Below are 21,101 nucleotides of genomic sequence, written 5' to 3' on the forward strand. Positions count from 1 at the left end.
TATTCCATTGATCTACTTGTCTGTCGCTGTACCAGTACCATGCAGTTTTTATCACCATTGCTGGCAGAATGGTTCTAAGCAGAAGGAAGGTTCAACTAAAAAAAAAAAAAATGTAGACATAGACCGAAGCATAAAGAGAATGGGGCAATCAATGTACCTGAAAGTTTGAGAGAAATAAATTTGGTTTGAGCACCATTTCCAGGAAGAAGGAGCTGGAACTGGGGTTGCAGAGAGAAACAGAAGAGAATGAAATGCTTTCAGACCTTGTAAGCTGGACCACTTCCTTAATCTTAGGATCAGGGTGCAGATAGAAGTTTGGCAGAGGTTTTGTAGGAATGAAGGACCATCTGTTGGTCTTACTGGCTGAAGGTAGATTCATTCATTCAAGAATCTTTAGCACTAGCGTGTGCCAGTTTAAAAGCATCCTTGGTGGTACAAGATGGCCAGGCCCGTTTTTCTGCCCTCTTACTGACATGTCTCCTGGCTCTTTGACGCCTCAAGTCCTTAAGCATCACTCTCTCTCTCTCTGCTGATTACTCAGGAGCTCCTCAGGCACCTAGAACTGGATATGTGCACAAGCCCTCCAAATTGAATTTGATTGACAGTCTGAGACATTTCACTGTGCGTAAGCACTAACAATAGTTTTCCCCTGGAATCAACCAATTTTGTTCTCATTGCTGGGGTGAAAGATTTCCCTCAGTTACTTTCAGAAAGACAGATTTTTTTTTTTTTTTTTTACTATTTCTGGATCTTAGCTGTTAGCCAAACACAGAATCTATAAAACTGTCAGGACATAGACATTTTTGTCATAAAAACCCAGGGTACGAGAATCTGTTGAAACACTAGATGTGTGTTACATGTGTGTTTCTCCTATTACTTCACACACCTCTGCCAGTTTAAGAGAAAGCCACCAACTCATCAAAAAGCTTGCTATTCACAGAAGTTCACACGTCTTTCTTGCTATTGTAAACTTCATCTTTGTAGGGATGAATAGCGGTAGCCCAAAGACATGTATCATAAATCCTAAGGATCTCATGAGTACCCTAAAGAAAGATTGTTGGCACTGTCACAAAAGAACCTGGACTTTTATGACAAAGAGGACGTTGAATAGCTCTATAAGCTGCATCTAGGGGAGACTCCTGGGAAAGGGATTAACTCCTCAGATGTTCTGAGGACAATCTTTGGATGTCTCTCTATTTTCCATCTAAATTTAGGACTTCGCCCTGGCTAGCCTGGTTGGTTATGGTTTAGATGTGGCTCATGTTAAACTGGATATTGGAAGTGGGGCTAGCAGGCTGAACCCAGACCCTTTCAAGCCTTATTGGACATCTTCTTATATTTCTTCTTATATTGTGGGTTGCCATTTTTGAATCTTTATTAAATTTTATTGACTATGATATTGACTTATTTTAGATTTGCTCAGTTTTACTAAATGTCTGAGAATGTTGATGTCTGTCATGTACAGAAATTAATCTTATACAATGGTACTTCCACCTATTTTGTACATTTGACCCATCTGGCAAATACTTGAAATTACAGGACTGGGACAGTAACTCAGTGTTGCTGTGCAAGTGTGAGCGCCTGGGTTTCAGCTTCAGCATCCAATTCAGAAAAAGCTAAGTTCTGGAGTGTACATCTGTCATCTGTCATCTTAGGGTTGAGGAGGCAGAGACAGGAGGGTCCCTGTGGCTTATTGGTCTGTCAGTATAGACACATCAATGAACTCAAAGTCCCTGAGAGACCATTTTTAAAAGTCAGGTGGAGAATAACTGACTAAGAACAAAGCACTAGGTGTCCAACACACACACATATACACACACACACACACACACACATACATACACACACACACATTCTCTAACATATGCACACAAGTGCACACGCCCACACACATACATCCACATATATGCATGCACACTGCCTATATCAAGGCATTTCAGTATATCAAGCTCTGAAATGATTCCAGCAGACAGATGAAAACCATCTAACCCATGTGAAGCAGCTCCTGAACTCTGCTCATTCGAAAGCAGTGGGCCTCAGACAACCCTCCGGTCAGCAGCATCCAATTGAGGGGAAACTCATTAGAAATGCCAGTTTTGACACCACAGTACAGACTCCTGAGTTAGCAGTTACACGATTTGTCACTTGGGAATGTCTAACAGTTGCTTATTTCTCCCTTAGGAAACTGTTTCTTCGCTTTACTGTACTATGTGTGGTGTGGATTTCTGTTCATGCACAGGGACAAGGTAAGGGGATTCATTACTTGTTTTTATGATTATTTCTGAGCTGAGTATGGTGACACAAGCCAGAAGCCTTGATGTTCCAAACAAGTGTGATAGTTATTTTTCTAGTCACTGACAGAATTCATGACAAAGGCCACTTAAGGAAGGATGTGTTCATTGGGCCTTACCATTGGAGGATGCTGCCCATCACTGTAGGGAAAGCATGGTGGAGGGAACAGGTCACTGTTCCCTTTGCCTCTGTGTGTAGGTGCTCAGCGAACTCATCCTTTTTTATTCAGTAACGGATCACAGCCTGTGGAGTGGTGCTACCCACATGTAGGGTGGATTTTTTTCCCACCTTAGTTAACTCAGTCTAGAAACTTCCTCCTAGATAAAGTCAGAAATTTCTTTCTGTGGCGATTCTAAATCCCATAGGGATGACAGTCAAGATTTACCATCAGGGATGGTCAACCTTGGCTACCTCGCAAGCCAGTCACCAACCTGGGTTAACCTTGGCCCCGTGACAAAACAAAAAGTCAGCATTTCTGCTTTCCACAGCCATAGCCCATTCCTTCCAAGGCATCATAACCTGAAATTCAGCATTAAACAATAATAAAAGGTTAGAGCCAGTTTCAGGAGGATACAGGGTACAAGAAAAAAAAATCAATTTGGGGGTAAATATGACCTTTAAGAAATTACTCAGATCTTCCGTCTGAGAAATTGCTTACATTTTTAGGCAAAATCTCTGTAAAAGGGAAGTTTTGTATGGTGAAAAGGCCTTGCTTGTGTCTTCATTTCAAGTGGGAGTTCTTGGGGGTGGCAGACTGTAACTGAATAACCTTTGCCCTTCTTGAAACAACACATGCGTGTAATACATTTTCCGTCTGGATTTGCATCATTAAGAAACAAAATTTGCATATTTGAGGGTTCAGACCATTATTTAATTCATGCAGGGTGGTCTAGAAAATAGTGTTTTGGTTTGCTCTGCTAGCCTGTTGGATTCAGAAATCTCTGTATATTCATTTTTATTCATTTATTAAACATTTTAAAGTGTCTATTTTCCAAGAAATATCTTACTATCCAATGACTGAAGTATGAATACAAAAATATCTCTGACTTCAAAGTGAGAAAAAAAAAGTGGTCTTGTCAAAGATTCAAAAACTTTCAAAGAGAAACTCCAGGAAGCGTGCTGGATTCAAGACACCAGCAATGTGATCCCAAGGTTCGGTTTCTCTCCAGCTTTTGTGTAGCAGGACTCCACGCAGCTGACTGTGTTGTAATACAATCAGCTTTACAGTGTCCTCATAAACTCAGCAAGCCACTTGTGCCTGCGTCCATCAACCCAATAATGATATCAAGAATGTCAAGCAAAGCAACTACAAATGAAGAATGTATTTGTGAAAAGGGGAGGGAAGTGAAGGAGGGAGGCCTTCTAACAGGTCAAAGTGACAAGAGGCAGGACAGGCTGCAGAGCTTAAGAGAGCCTGCTGGACTCGCAGAGGAACTGACTTCTGTTCCCAGCATGCATTTTGGTCTGCTCACAACTGTAACTCTAGGTCCAGAGGATCTGACCCTTTTCTGGCCTCCAGGGGCCACCCACTTATACATGGGATGCACACCCAGGGACAATTAAATCCTAAAAGAGGGGAAATTATCAAAAAAAATATGCTTTATAGTGAGCACAATTATGACTTAAAACCTGAACATGGTCAAAGCTCTGTTTGAGCTGGAGACTCAAGTTAGACATCTTGGAAGTCTCCATGTACTCACAAGACATTTTACTTAAAAGCAAGTTCAAGGAGCTTGGAGGGTGTGGCTCCAAGGTAAGTTGCTGGCACCTTTTCAATTTAACTTTTTTTTTCCTTAATAATGCGCTTAAATATGTTACTGACTTCCTATTATTTATGAGGATTTATGGTTTTATATTATGCTCATTCTTCCCCTGACACCACTTCAATATATTTTAATAACTTCTTGGCTATCACAATTACCTTACTATGTCCATGTGGTTATCTTTGTCATTGGCCCGTGTGCATTGTCCTTTTTCCTTCACACAGTCTCAGATAGCTCTCTTTTTGCTCCCATTGCTCCTTTTGTGTGCATTCTGTCATTATTAGTTACTTGTTCATATGCTACAACAAATTCTAAACATCTTTGAAAACATTTTCTTCCCAAACATATCATATTACTGTGAGCATTTTATTTAATTTGGTTTTTACCTTCTTTTCCTGGAGGTGTACCTTCTAGAAGCTACAGTCTTGCTCAACTGTAGACTGCTCAGTTCTCTGCCTATGCTGTCAAAATCTCTCATCCACATAAGATCCATTCTCTTGGAACTTACCTCTTTGTTCAGTCCATTTCACCGTGTGTGTTGTGGATGGTGCAGTTGCATCCTCAGAGTGTGTGCTGAGCAGGGGCAGCTTGTACAGAGCTGCTTTACTGGAAGGTGTCTGGCTAACCCTCACATGGAAAGAGAGTTAGTGTAAGTGAGCAGAGAACTACGGTGTCCGTTTTCTCTTCTCTGACATTGATAAGCTTTCACAGTTTTTGTTTGTCGAGCACACAGAGCTGTTGTAAAATTGATAAGAGTAATTCTTAGTAGTTGACCTATGACCTCTACATTCTCCCCCTGTGATCTTTATAATCACTGGGTCCTGATGTTTTGAAGTTTATAATAGTGTGTCATGAGAGTTACTTTTATTCTGTTGGGTACTCAATGAGTCTTTCCAAGGTGGAAGCATTACTCACTTTCTGGAAATTTCTCTTCATTATTCCTTTTATTCTGCAATTTCTGTTGCACTTGGCTTTCCACAATCAAACTATTTATTTTCTTGCTTTTAAGGCCTAATTTTCCATCTTTGTTTGGGGTTAGATGAGAGTCTTTCCTAAATAACTCCTCTGAACATTTTTATCTTTGTTTATGTAAATGTTATCACCTCCTCACTCAGATTTACATATACATATACATGTACATATACATGTACATATACACCAAAAACCAGAACCTTGATAGTGTTTCCTTGAATGCACATCCTATTCTAACCTCACTAGGGGTGAGAATAATATTTTACCTTTTTCTCCTTGTGCTGTCTTTTTTTCTTCCAAGATTTTGGTCTTGGTTGTAGATATCCTTTGAGAGTCTGCAGTTGTTTCTGTTATCACCTAAAACTAAGACAGTAAGACAGATTTGAAAACTATCTCCATAAAGGCTTGATGACTGGGATGCCCCATGTCAGGAGGTTGAAGGACAAGCCTGGCTGGCCATCTTGTTGTTGCAACCCCATGAATAATAACGCCCTCCCCAGCGTTACATGAATAATAAAGCCACGAGGGTTATCACTATTGGATCTCAGTGATTACATGAGTCTTGGATGAAGGGAATCTCTCTAATGTATTATGAAGATCTTACCTGATTCGCTTATTATTAATATGGTAGTGCTCTGTACCTTCTGCTATGATTGGGTCAATATCTCTATGAAATCAATATTTATTTTTCTATTATGGTCTCAGAGTTTCTTATGCAAGTGTTTAGCTACTTCCCACTATCCCAACACCCCACTTTGAAATCTCGAGACTTCAGTGAAGTTGTACCTCCCCTTCTTGAGTCCTTCTGGAGTTTTCCTTGAGTTATTCCCCTGTTGTCTTCAGCTCTATAATGCATTAAAAAACATGTTGATGTCTTTTGTTGGTGATTCTTCTACTTATCAATTCTATGTAGCGTTAAATCATGTTTCCCTCTCTTCCTTAAAAAATGTCTTCAAGATGAAATCTATGCGATCAGAATCTATGTGAAAAAGTCGATTGTGATTTTCTACAATTCTCTTATGTCTTAGATTTTAACACAGCTAAGGAAAGCCATTTTAACCATCATCTTACTAGATAGGAATTCTATATTTGCCTTCTAGCCTAGCGTTGGATGTAACCTAGGGAATAAGTGAATCCATTTCAAGGTAATGTGATTTACTGAAGGTTGAGTTTTCTGAGATTTGCTGGTACGGTTACTTTCTGCTTGCTGGAGCACCCCTTCCTGCCACTGCCACTGCCACTGGCTGCCAGTGAGATGTGGCAGGAAGAGATCTGCAGTGGGTCACACTGGACTCATCATGGAACTGATTCTCAAGAGGTATGGTATCTCAGGTACATGACCCCAAGTACACACATAGACACGCCCTTATCTGTCTCCTGTGTGCATTAGTCTGATGTCACACAGAGGCTGTTCATTCTAGCGACAGCAACTCCATCCCCTTACACTAGGCACCTCATTAACTATTTTAATATGATGCTTAGAGCTTCATTTGTCACTTTATGAGTGTCACTTTATGCCTTGATCTGGTTATTCAGGATAAATGTGTTACTTACATTGAGAAAACTTAAAAGACACAAATCTTGCTTTTAACAAAACCCACCACGCCAATGGTGTTTAAGGACCGCGGTGCTCTGCAGCCATCATCTAGGTTTATGTCCAGATCGTATTCCGAAGTAGCTGTGTGACCTTGAGTGAATTCATGAAATACTGCAAGCCTCATTTCTAAGAGATCAAAATAAGATAGGAGTCCCACTGTACACAGTTTAGGGTGAACAGAATGAGGCAGTGCAGGTAGGTGAGGTTTTCATTTTGCAGGGGTTGTTTTCATTTCTTCCAAGCAGTGCCAAAATCGTGACTCAAATACAAGCTTCCTGGCTCCAGGTCACAGAGTAAGGAACAAGGGAAATGATTTATGATCAGTTGCTTTTACTTGCTCAATGCCCCAAGGATATGGGAAGAAAAGTAGGCCCAGACTGTGGCCTTCCGTTCTATGAAAATGTATCACACTGTCATCTTCTAAGAAATACTTTCCTTTTCCTTGCCAATTTTGTGTAAGTTGAAAGATATGTTGAATACTTTATAATCTTCCTTATTAATCAGTCACTTTACAATATATTTATTTATTTTTGGAAAATGTCATATATGCATGCAATATATTATGATCTTATTCACTTGCCCAGTCTATCCTCAGACTCTTCCCAGGACCCAACAACCTGCATACATCACAACCTCATGTATTCCTTTAAAATTGTATTATTAATAGAAGCCCCTGAGTCCCATTACTGATGACAATGTGGGAATGGGACAATGACTTTTCATTTTTAATTTGGCATAGGTGCAGCATCAGAAAGAATAGAGCTATAGAGCTTGGCTGGCCAAGATGTATAAAAATTTGAAATATTGAGATTTCATTAGAACCAATCTACAGCCATCTAATTGTTTAAGAGTAAGAGTTAACACTGCAACTTGTTAGACTCTAAAACTTGATAACTTAAAAATATCACTTAAATTACAATAACTAAGACATATTAAACATCTCTAAGCTTTCAGGGATAATCATAAATTACACTTAGTTCTCCAACTTGGGGTGGGAGGTTGGCAGGTTTTTGTTTTCTGTATTTGAAAAACAAAGGTAGACTCCTGTGCTACCATAGCTGGATATTTTAGACATGAAGTATACACTCCATAGAATCGATTACAAGCCACTGTATTTACAGAGATGGGGTGAAAGCCATGTACTAGCTACGGAGACTAGACTTCTCCCTCCTGCGTGCCCTCCTCCATCCATCCTTCCACTTTATTTCATTTCCTTCACATTTTGCTTTTCCTCTTTTGGAGAAGGGGTGATAGAGCAGGGTGGCATACAGAGTGTATAATGATCGTCATATGCTTGGGTAGCTGAGTCAGGAGAACCTCTCAAGGCCAGGGATTTGAGACCAGGTTAGAAACACAACAAAGCAAAACAAAGCAGTAAGACCCTGCCTCTAAGAAAAAAAAAATCTATTTTTAAATAATGTGATACTTTGAGTTTATTCCTGATGCGGGGATAGGTATTATCAATGGGATTCTAAAATCTGTTAAGCTTTGGTGAAGCAAAACGTTTAGAAAGACTACAAATATCCAGAGCAGAGGGGGTGGTGGGATAAGCAGCTATACCACAGAGAAGATGCCAATGCTCGAGAGCATTGCTTCCAGACCAATCTTAGCTATGACACCATGCTCAAATTCAGAGATTCCTCAAGCCCACACCCAGCTCCAACACAGGAAAACTCACAAAACTTACAGAAACTCTGTTAAATTCACCATGAATTTTTTAATCATTGCATAAGCAGCTGATCGAAGTTCATATGAAGGATTTAGAGCATCCCGAAGCTGAAACCCCATGAAGAGTAAAGAGTCCAAAGTGAGCTCAGTATGTTTAAAAACTAGAAAAAGATGCATGTTTCTGGAGTCAAATAAGGTGAGATGAAGAGACAGGAAGTGAGATGAGAGGTAAGAAGGAACTGACAGAACAGACTCTATGTGCCACACAAAGCCATTGTAGGTACAGTGTCACAACCTCATGTATAGCTATAGACCTGTTGGCTGCCGTGTGGTTGTGTGATTATTCACCAACAGAGACACTGAAGTAGGAGAGATGAAGTTAGGGGATAATATATTGAGTTAGAACTGCTTTGGGGACATGTAATTTCTCCTGGATAAATTCAGCAGACAGTTGGCTATGCAAAGCCAAAAGCGAGGTCTGTGAGTCAGCATGTGTGGTTGTTGCAGCTATGGTTTGGATGACGTCATTAGGCCTGCTGTTTACAGTAAAGAGAGCATGGCTGTTGTCTTGGAGACACTACCATTTATTCTACATTAAAGGAACAGATAGAGGAAAGGGATGCAGTCTGTTCTGTTTTTAAGTAAAGTGAAATAAATTAGTGACAGTCACTGAGGTAAGAGATCGACTCTTAGAGACTGCATTCAAGAGACATCTCTGCACCCCCTGGTTGTGTGGTCTTGGAAATAGAATTTATTCTTGACCTTTTATAACTGTAAGATGGGGTGATAGTGGTATCTGCTTATAGGATCATGAGACTTATGACAATATGGTAAAGTTCATAGACAGGACTAGGTACACAGAAAGGATTTAGTAAATGTCACCAGTGCTTATTAAGAAATCAAGGCAACTCAGTTTTGTCTTAGTGTTTTACTGCTGTGAACAGACACCATGACCAAGGCAACTCTTATAAAAACAGTATTTAACTGGTGCTGGCTTACAGGTTCAGAGGTTCAGTCCATTGTCATCAAGGCAGGAGCATGGCAGCATCCAGGCAGGTGTGGTGCAGGCAGAGATGAGAGTTCTACATCTTCACCTGAAGGCTGCTAGTGGAAGACTGACTTCCAGGCAGTTAGGATGAGGTTCCTAAAGCCCACACTCACAGTGACACACCCACTCCAACAAGGCCACACCTCCTAATAGTGTCACTCCTTGGGCCGAGCATATTCAAACCATGGCAAGTGCCTTGTTGATAGTCATCTAATTTTTCCCCAAATGGTAATTGATTTCCCCAAATGGTAATTGATTTCTTCAGTGACATGAAATAATGATCTGGGTTGATTTTGTGGTTAGGACTCCCCATGAGATTAACTTATTACAGACAACTTAGTTTTATATATATATATATATATATATAGTTACCAAATATCTAATAGCTTGCTCTCTAGATAGAAGCTCTCTCTCTCTCTCTCTCTCTCTCTCTCTCTCTCTCTCTCTCTCTCTCTCTCTCNTCTCTCTCTCTCTCTCTCTCTCTCTCTCTCTCTCTCTCTCTCACACACACACACACACACACACACACACACACACACACACATACACTTTTTAAATTTCCCATCTTTTTTCTTTTGCTTCAATTTCCCCCAATCTTTCTTAGAGTCTTCTGTGAACTTCTGCCCCCAAATGTGCTTGGTCTATGACAACTTAAACCTTGGATGGCGTTGTGTGGCTTTGCCTGAGAAATTTATGTCTATTCACCTCAGATTCAAGAGGCAATAACAGACAAACAAAAAAGAAAAACAAGCCCCTACTCAATCCTAGCTTAGTGGAAGAAGGAGTTTACTATAGTAACTTGCATGAGCACAGAGAACCCAGGCAGTGAGTGCATCAATGACCAGCCCACCCCAGCCTGGATGGAGACCCAGAACAGCTGCATCCCTACAGTCCCATGTGTAGCTTTGAAACAGCCGGACCACTCAAGAGTTACTTCCCTCCTAGTATTTGTGGATGGAAAGTTCCTGCCTGTGTCCTGTGAGTCCTGTGAGGCTGCAGACAGCCTGCAGAGCCTCCTCTGCTCCCTCCAGAAGGGAATGTTTCATTTCAGAGGAAACAGCTACACCACAGATGGGTGCCAGATTAACTGGAGAAGTATTCCCCACCACGCAGTTGCAGTAGAGAAAACTAATCCTGCCGGGGTTAGCTAGTGATGTCTTACAAGTGACATGTGAAGAACATGGCAGCTGTCAGGCCATGGGAGGAGGCAGCCATGGTGTCAACCTTGAGGCCACACTGATGACTTGAATTGAGCTTGAATTGTTCAGTAGTTGTATGACCCATTACATCACTTTTCTGTCCCTTGGCTTCATCATTTGTGAAGTGAGCATAGACTCTAATTTTGTCTTAGTTTTATTTTGTTTTACACGTGTAAGCATTTTTTTCTGCATGTATATTTATACACCAGGTGTCTCATGCCTGCTGAGATCAGAAGGGAGAATCAGCTCCATGAAACTGGAGTCACTGACGGGTGGGAGCCACCGTCTGGTTGCTGGGAACTGAACCCAAGTCCTCTGTAGAAATGACAAGTGTTCTTTATTGCCAAGCCATCTCTCTGATCTCTGGGCATAGAGAGAATAAACATGTAACTCTGAGATAGTATATTCCCACTTCTGCTTTTATATTCTGTATAAAACAAAAAAAGCAAAATAGAACAGATAATCCTAAACTTTTTAGTTCTGGAAAAACAGAGATTAACAAAAGTCTACAAGGGCTAAAATACAAAGAGAAAAGGAGACGTGTATAGAGATGACACAGTTCACCATCGAAACACAGGAAGCAGTTGAAGAAACAAAACCTCTGAAAGGAAGTACTAAATGTTTAGCTCTGGAATACCAGAAGTACTAGGGCAATAGGACCCCCTTTGGGGATCGAACAACCCTTTCACAGAGGTCATCTAAGACCACTGGAAAGCAGAGATACTTACATTATTGATTCATAACAGTACCAAATTTACTATGAAGTAACAATGAAAACAATTTTGTGATTTGGGGTCACCACAACATGAGGAACTGTATTAAAATGTCACAGAGTTAGGAAGGTTGAGAAACACTATGGAGGGGGGCGTCTGAGAAGGGCAGACACTGCCCAGAAGAAAGGTGCAAGACAGAAGTACAGATATTACTATTGGCTACATGTGAGAGGGCTAATAAAATACAAAAATCTACTTCCTGGGGTGACAGATTTATTCTGAAGCTTGTACAGTCAGCAATGAGTCCAGAGGCAGGAGAAGGAGCTGGGCAGAGCTGGCTGTGTAAGTCTTCCTAGATTAGCATGGCTCACAGACAGCTGGGACCCACACAGAACTAAGTTTAGAAAGTAGACACCTGTACCTCTAGAGGAGATTGGAAGGCACACACAGCATCTTTCTACCAGATATGCTTGGCTGGGAAATAATGGGAAAGCGAAGGATTTGATGGAGCATGGGCAGAAAGATGCCAAGGAAAAATGCACATAAATGTAGCTCCCCCCCCCCAAAAAAAGTGATATGTACAGAAAAATCACCATGAGGCCATTAGATATGCTGACCACTTATTACAAAAAGAAAACACGACAAGGAAAACCTGAAGCCAGATCACCTCTGTGAGACGACGATGGAGTCGTCATGAGACGTCAGGGAAGTAAAGAGCTGGCAAGATGTTAGAACACGTTTGAGTTGCGGGTTTGTGGAGCTCAAAGGTCATAGATGAGAGGTAAGATTGGAAGGGAGGGAGGGAGGGTTGAGCACAGGATCACTGAAAAAGCCCACGTGGTCAGCTCAGTTCTGTGACATCATGAGAAATAAAAAGATGATTCCAGAATATTTAAATTGGCTTTATTATTAAATTTGCATAATATTCTGCAACATGACAATGAAGTTGTAATATGATAATGATAGGACATGACAATGAAGTTGTAATATGATAATGATAGGACAGTAAGGCAAAAAGAGATCAGCTGAACTTGTCTTGATGCTTGAGTTTTACCTACGTTATTAGTCAGGGATGTAGCCAGGCACCCAAAGAGTAGCACACAGCAGTGAGCAGGCCATCTCGGGAATGCACTCCTGGTTCATTAGCAGAGAACTTACTGAGTGATCACTGCTCAAAAGCATCCGATTCTTGCAAGTCATTCACAACAAATACTGTAATACAGTAAAATCGGAGGAAGCATACTATCAGAGGTACCTATAAGATACCAAAACCACATATCCATTCTTAAGTTTTCAGATTAATACTCTTGCTAATAACAACTCATTTCCCTCAAGTCACAGACTGACATGGCATACTTCTAGAGTGTGAGTGCTGTTCAAGATTGGTGCTAAGTACAGTTAGCCACTATAGTTGGTCAGTAATTTATATTGCATATGAAAACAATCATGTTGTAGGTTATAATGAAAAATTTACATTAGCTATACTAAAATAACAAGAGAGAGCAATGGTAATTTTTGCAAATTTTATACTATTATTTGAAGGGAGCTTACATTTCTGTCTTGTGAGAGTATTTTAATGGAAAACTTTGAGATCCACTGTCACATACTATTTTAGATACAAACATTTATGTCCTTTAGAACTGCTATGAAATGATAACTACTTCATCAACAGCTGATAATTATACTCCAACTCTCTGGAGTGTTTTGCACATATCTCTGTGAGAAAGCATTTTAAATATAGTCCCAGGGTATACACATGGTTAACAGTCTGTAGTTATTTCTCTGTTATGCGTATTGTCCAACTTGGGACCCAGAATTTCTCTCCATGCTTCATTCTTTGCAATGAATAGAAAGAAACTGTCAAATATCTACTACTTTGCCATAAAAGGAAAATTAATAGTGCTAAATAGTCAGCTAATTTCAACATTTTTTATTTTTCTTTACATATTATAATTCTTTTACAAATATGTACTAATCTACCCAGAGATTATTACAAGCACACATAGATACAGATGGGAGATGTCTAACCAGGGGCATCATAAGGAGCCCACCATTGACTAAGAAAGGATTCATTCATTAGTTAAGGAATGGCACGTAAAGCTACATAACTCTAAAGGTGAATATGAAATCTGATTGGATTGTGGGGGGGAAAGCTCATCATTCAGAAATTCTAGAGCTCTCTGCAAGGAAATAGTAGAAGCTCAATAATGAGTCAGACAGACCTGTCTTCCAGGAGTTTATAATTGAGCAAGTGACAATCAGGTTGCTACTGGCAATAATATGATGAACAATAGATTTTTTAAATCAACAGCTATATCAAAGCCATATTACAGAAAATGTACATTACCTAATAAATATTGGAAAAGAGTTTATAAGCTGGGTAAAAATCACTGAAGAGAAACTTGAAAGTGACAGACAAGAACACACAACAAAGCAAATTTGAATTCATTTCCCTCATTCTTCAAGGATTCAGGAAAGTAACCAAGGTGCTTTAATTGTGGTATATTATAAAGGTTTTAGGCACAGAAAGCTGAGATTAAATTCCAAGTTTTAAAAAATTAGAATTTAAGTGCTGGTGTGAAGTTATAAAGAGGATTATAAGTTACACATTACTGTTGTCAACGGGCTCTGTTTCACCTGAACGTGGATGTCAGTAAAGGTTAAGTTATAAGTTCGGGCTGTGAGTGACATTTCAGATGCTGTGAATGTGTGTTTACAGTGGTGTGGCACGAAGCCTAATAACACGAGAAAACTCAAAAGAGCTCAACTGATTTTAAATTATTTGGAGGTCTAAAAACCAGTAATGTGTGTGTGCACATGCATGTGTGTTTTTATGTGTGTATGTGTGCATGTGCATCTGTTTGTATCTATGTGTATGTGTATGTGTGTGCACATGTGTATATGTGAGTGTGCACGCATTATGTGTGTGCATGTGCATGTATGTGTATGTGTGCATGTGCATCTGTTTGTATCTATGTGTATGTGTATGTGTGTGCACATGTGTATATGTGAGTGTGCACGCATTATGTGTGTGCATGTGCATGTATGTGTATGTGTGCATGTGCATCTGTGTGTATATGTGTATGCATGTGTATGTGTGTGTGTGTACACATGTCCATATTGTTTCATTCACATTATTGACAATCACACCTCTCCCATTAGCTTTTGTTACCTAGAAATTACTTATATCAATTGGAAAGAAAGGTTTGTTTTTATACTCAAATATCTGTCTGAATACATAGCAGTAATATCCTTCCTACCTTTCTTTCTTTTCACTCCCAGGCATAGATATTCTTCAGCAACTAGGCCTTGGAGGCAGAGATGCAAGATACACGTCATCGGTGACAGCTGTGCCGTCATTGTCACCATCCACACCATTACCTCAGGGGGTCCATTTAACGGACTTTGGTGTCATCTTAACAGATAATGCCTATATTGAGTCACCACTTGTGAACATTTTACCCGTTAGCCTAAGACAGCCACTGACAGTATTGATTGGGTTACAATCATTCAAAGTGAACAATGCATTTCTCTTCAGCATTCGGAATAACAACAGGCTGCAGTTTGGCATACAGCTACTACCTAAGAAACTAATAGTTCATGTCGGAGGAAAGCAAACTGTAACTTTCAACTACAGTGCCCACGATGAGCGATGGCACTCATTCGCCATCACTGTTGACCACCACGTCATCTCCATGTTTGTTGAGTGTGGAAAGAGCTATTTTAGTGGAGAGACAACTTCGGATGTTCAGACCTTTGACCCTCACAGTGTGTTTACCTTGGGAAGTATAAATAACAGCTCTGCCCACTTTGAAGGAACAGTGTGCCAGTTGGATATCATGCCTTCCATGGCGGCATCTGCTGAGTACTGCAGACACCTGAAACAGCAGTGCCCCCGAACAGACACATCCCAAGCTGAAAGAAGCCCTCCTCACACGGCAGTAATGTCCACCAGACACCCTGAGCACTCTGCATTGCCCAGAGGTTTTGCTGGAACAGAATCGCCACAGAAGAGATTCACAGACCAGGCTTCCTTGCCAAAAGGATTTGATGAAACAGAACGGCCACAGGAGACGTTTGCTGATGGCAAAAGCTTTCCAAACAACAGAAGTAATGATTCTGCCATGGTACATGAAAGCCAAGAGCACCAGACACCAAGGGCTCAGTTAACTTCTTTCCATTCAGGAAACATCTCCGCTGTGACTCTCCCAAACTACAGAATTCAGGCTAAAGAAATCACCACCAAGGAGGAGACAAATTTAACCCTGTCAGTGGCCCATCATCTTCCTAGTGAGGCAAGAATGAATGAAGAGGAGAGAATTAACCCTCTCTTCCCTGGATTCGACAACATCACCCAACATGAGGAGGCAGCTGGCCTGCCCCTGCCTGAGAAGGCATCATCCAGCTTTGTACACACAAATCAAGACACCATGAATAACCTCGAGAAGGCTCTCACAGCAAATCTATACACCAATGAGCTCACAGAAACGGAACGGATCTTAAACAGCACCTTGTATAGAGTGATACACGGGCCCTCAGTGGATAACCACCTTGAACTAAGGAAGGAAGGAGAATTTTACCCTGATGCCACGAATCCTATTGAAAGCAGCTATGAGCCCCAGACTTATGAATATTACGATTATGAGGATTACAATGCAATGCTTGACATGGAGTATCTGAGAGGGCCAAAAGGAGACCCAGGACCTCCTGTAAGTTGGATTTCTCTTTTCGAAAACATGTTGATGTACTAACTTACTATGTATTTCAAAGAGGTATCTGGGCCCTACAACATAGGAAAGGCAAGTCTGCTTATGAAATGTACCCTCCCACACCGAATGACATCAGCCAGAACATAGTCCTGCCTCAAATTACACTTTTGTTTTTGATTGGTAGGCTGAAAGTTACCTAATTCTGGGTAAAGTGGTGGGGAGACTATATGGTTTTCTAATTCAGTTGAGATGCAACCAGGAATTTAACTGCAAAATATACATTTATGCATTTTTTATAAAAAACAAAAATGCACACTCAGTGCCTACTAATGCTAAAAGGGTATATATAAAAGTTAGATTAAGGAAAATATAGTGAATATAACAATTAGGTATTCCATTATCAAAATCACATCAAATGGATCAGGAAAGTATAATATTTGTTTTTAGATAGACGTTATTTTGTGGACAGCTGCTGGGGAAAACCTGCACCCTTATCATTCTCAGTGAAATATTTTCATTTCCATGGTGAATAACGTATTTAATCATCTCTGTAATAATGTAGCCAACCTATTAGTGGATTAATACCTACCTACCTTATATAAAAATACTCAGTTAACCAGCCTTCTCTGGGAATAAAAGGATAGCCTATTTAGTAGAGAATCCCAAGGTAACCTAATAATATACAAACAAGTTTGTGAAACACTGGTCTAAATTTTTCAGTTCTGAATTTCTTCCATTATGCAGGTACAACTGGAGACCAACATTTGAAACTTTCTAAAATTACTTAAAACCTCATTTGAAATTGTTGTTGGTACTGCTTGGCTGTGCTGTTGATATTTGGATATCTTAAGTAATTTGCCTGTATATCTTCAAAGATTTTATTTCAAATTTCTAAGTATACTAACTATGTCCTAAGGCACATTTTAAAATCATCTTATGTGTGTGTGGGGGGGGAGGGTTGCCAGCATGTGTCTCTACGTCACATGAATGTCTGGTGGCCCAGGAGGCCAAAAGAGGGCATCCAGTCCCCTGGAGGTACAGACTGTTGTCAGCCACCCTGTATGTGCTGAGAACCAAACTCAGGTCCTCTGGAAGAACATCAAATGCTCTTAACTGCTGAGCCATCTCTCTAGCATCACCAAGATACTTCTTTATTTAATGAAACTACAACTTGAGTCATTGAATTCTTGAAACCATAGTTTCGGATAAGATGATGCTATGTCTTTGCCTTGTATTTCCCTGTGGTTATTACTTGAGCTGTTTCTCAATTATTCTTCCTAAAGCAAATTGATGGAAGTTACAATAATCCATTAAATCTCTTTACAGTGATTATAAATACCAATAACATATTGGTACTATTTAATTACTGAGAAGCCAGAATAAACAAATACGTGGCCACTTACTTTGCTCAGAAAGTCAATGTCATGGGATAGGCATTTATCTCCTGGTCTTTTCTGTAGAGTTCCAAGCAGTTATTCCATCTGGATTTGTAGAGCAATAATACGCTCAGCACACATTTCCTCTGATGCTGCTTAGCTTGAGGCAGAAGAACAGTGTCTGCTCTGAAGGGACCTACGTTTCGATAAGAAATCGAGTGTACATGTGTAACTATATCTTGTGGTGAGGCATGGTGCTTCCTGTTGGGTGCTGGAGAGGTGGCTCAGTGGTAAGAGTGAGAACTGTCATTATCCTCAGGTTCCCAGATTCCCAGACCCACCTTGGACAGCTCACCACCACCTATAATCCACACTCCAGAGGAACCTGAAACCTCTGGCCTCTGAAGGCATTACACTCATGAAGGCATGCACGCGCACGCGCGCGCACACACACACACACACACACACACACACACACACACACACACNCACACACACACACACACACACACACACACACACACACACACCACACACCACACACACCACACACACCACACACACCACACACACTGAAATAAACCATATACTTCTGAAAGACATAATCTCATGAGCTAAATGTGTGGGGTGAAAATAATATCTGGGAGCATGGATCCCTGCTTGTGGCAGATTCTTATGACAGAATGACACAGGACTGGGCCTTAAGGAGTAAATATTGTTGAGGAAGGCAGATTTCCCTTCTTAATAAGGGGAAGACAGAATGGTAACTGGCACTCATTGATGTGGATGAGGCTCTAATGAGCCCTTCATATGCATTCTCTTGAATGAGATTTGGGAAGTTAGTCTAATTGTTCCCACATTTCAGTGAAAGCAACTGAAGGCCGGATGAGTTTGTTGTCTTGCCAATAGCAGCACAGCTAGTAAATGATACAGCTGGGATCTGAATATAGATTTTCTGTCTCTAAGATTAGACTTTTGTGGTGGGCTAAATATGACAAACAAAATCCAAGCAAGGTGGTGACACATTATGGAGAGTCTTGACTCTCAAACTGATAGTTAGGATTTTACATTGCTTTCAGAACTTTGTAAATTTCTAAGCAAGAATATTAACTTATAAAAGTCAGTCTGGCCATGGTATCCAAAATAGATGAGCAATTCCTGGTGACATCTTGGTGTTTTGTGTTTGAGACATTATTTGGGTTGGAGGAGATAAAAATGGGAAGGTAGGATTCGGGAGATATTCTGGAAGATCTATAACAGAGCTCAGGATTATTTGGATCTGTGTCCAAATAAGAAGAGGGAACTAGAGATTGTTGTCAGGATTTAAAGTTACAGACTGGAAAAAATAGTGATAGCAATACTTAACATAGCAGTGGAAATCTGTCCACTTAACAGCAGCAGATGGTGGTTGACAGCAGCAGAAGGAAGAGGCAATGGGTAATTCAGGTGAAGGAGTTGAAGAAGTAAGTCAAGGCTTGGGTGTAAATGTGAGAGTCCTCCTTATCAATACTGCAGTTGAAATGCTAAGGTTGTGTAATGTTTTCAAAGAAAGAGCTATACAAGAGGGCTAGGAACCAGAGCTGCAGGGGAACTTGGCTTTCTAATTATAGAAGAAGAAAGCAGAGTAGTTGAAACCAGTGCAGAGAGAAGTGTTATATTTATTACAAAAGCCAGGGAAAGAGCTACAGAGGCGTCAGAGACTGGGAACTGAGTGGTGGCGAGGAATCTCCTTTCTCCTGATGAGAGGGCCACAGCTGAACGTTGAGAGTCCATCTTCAAAACTGTGGGAAACAGAAGGTAGATGACTCAGTGCTAGTTGGAGAGTGAGCAGTGTCAGATTTGTTTTGCTTCCTGATGTCTCTGTGCGAGCCCCGTGGCCCAGTCAGTTTCTCACTTTTGCGTGATCACATTTTACTGTCTGTATCTCTACACAGTTCTTTCACAGTGCATTTTAAATGTATAATTCTATAGACAGATTTTATATATATATATATATATATATATATATATATATATATATATATTCACAGTGTGATAAACCAATAATACATAAAATCAAGGTATTAGGTACATTTATCTCCATGTCATTTTTTGTGTGCAGAGCCTTCAGGTTCTGTCTGCTAGCTCTTCATGAAATACGTTATTGTACACTAGTCATCCTTTGTGCTGGAAGACCCAGAGCATCTTTCCTCTGTAGCAGTGTCTATGTACAATGCCTCCTCCTTCTCACCTCTCCAAATCACTCTTCTTTGAGACTGCTATATTTGTAATTTTATATTCTATGCTTGAGTAGAAATACATGGTGCTTTTCTGAGTTTTCCAACTCCACCCTTGTTATGTGATAGGATTTCATTCTTATGGGTGGATAACATACCCTTGCTTGTATTTCATACCATATTTTGTTATCGAGTCATCTCCTGATGAGAACCTAGATTGGTTAACTGTCTCATTAGTTGCTGGCAGTGTCGTGATAGCCATGGCAGAGCAGGGTTCTCCCCTGTGCTGACCCTTTTGCTCTGGGTGTGTGTATTTAGTACAGGGAGACCTGAATGGTGATGATCTACTTTTAGGTTTTGTGGAGCGTCCACACTGCTTCCTATAATTGCTATGCTAATTTGCATTCCTACTAACAGGAGTTTATGAGAGTTTCTTCATCCCTGTTGTAGTTGGGTTTTGTTTGTGTGAGTGTTTATTTGTTTTGTTGTTGTTGTTTGCTTTTTGGAAAAAAATAACTGAGGATAGATCATATCTCATTGCGGTTTTGATTTCATTTCTTTGAGGACTAAAAAACTGAACATTTTTCACATGCTTATTGGACACCCGTATATCTTCTTTCAAGAAATGTTCACATAGTTGGTTGGTCCAATCTCAGAGATATTTTGTCCTGAGCTTTCTAAAGGTCTTACATATTCTTCTACTACCTTGTCTGACGAACACTTTGCAAACGTTTTTCCTTACTGAAGACAATGTCTTCATCCTCTTTATTTACGTTTTATTTTTATTTTATGTAAGTGAGTGTTTTACATCCATTTCTGTAAGTGTACTGCCTGAATGTCTGGTGCTTGCCAAAGACAGGAGTCGTGGTTAGAGGCAGTTGTGAGCCACCACGTGAGTACTAGGAACTAAACCAAGGTCTAAGGTAAAAACAGCCAGTGCTTAACCACTGAGCTGCCTCTCTATCCCCACATTGTTCATCTGTAAGTCACTTATCTTTAGTAGTAAGCTTCTGGTATGTCACATTTGGTATAAGACAGCTCTATTATGCCTTTATAAGAAACATCTCATTTAAACGGGTAACATTGCAGCACATTATTCAGGTCCTTGCTATAATTCTTTTAAAAGAACACAAAATGTTTAGTGCTTTCCTTTTTCCAAGTTAAAGTTCTCTTTTGAAGCGTGTTAAAAACAAACAAACAAACCAAGAATAAAAACCAACTGTACTTGAGCTCCAGTCCTAAGTTGAATTTCTCCTTCCATAATAAAAATAAATTCACGCACAGAACTACTAGTTATGCTCTGTGTAAAAGCCAGATAGAATGCTATAACTATAAGCCATGAACTTCCCACTGCCTTTTCTGGCCTGATTAAAGAGGAGAAGAGGTAGAGTTTCACCTTGGCCATGCTGACTGGGATGAAAGGTTGATGTTGCTTTAAAATCGTTATTGGCTGGGGATGGGGGGAGGGGAAAGAAGCAAAAGGAGCTATCATGGAGTCGAAATCTGATAAAGATTTGTGAGGAAAAGCATGCTTGCTATTTATCCCGC

At 40.2% G+C, this 21,101-nt stretch overlaps 1 protein-coding gene across 1 annotated transcript in view; it reads left to right on the forward strand.

The window, feature by feature from the left end:
- Col24a1 (collagen type XXIV alpha 1 chain) overlaps positions 1-21,101 on the forward strand; it is a 256,021-nt gene that overhangs the window by 5,224 nt on the left and 229,696 nt on the right. The window contains exons 2-3 of the mRNA XM_021196980.2: positions 2,182-2,246; positions 14,535-15,961. Coding sequence (XP_021052639.1) covers positions 2,182-2,246; positions 14,535-15,961 — 1,492 coding nt within the window. The remainder of the gene's footprint in view (positions 1-2,181; positions 2,247-14,534; positions 15,962-21,101) is intronic.

This window comes from Mus pahari, chromosome 4, assembly GCF_900095145.1.
Source record: "Mus pahari chromosome 4, PAHARI_EIJ_v1.1, whole genome shotgun sequence".
NCBI classification, from domain to species: Eukaryota; Metazoa; Chordata; class Mammalia; order Rodentia; family Muridae; genus Mus; species Mus pahari.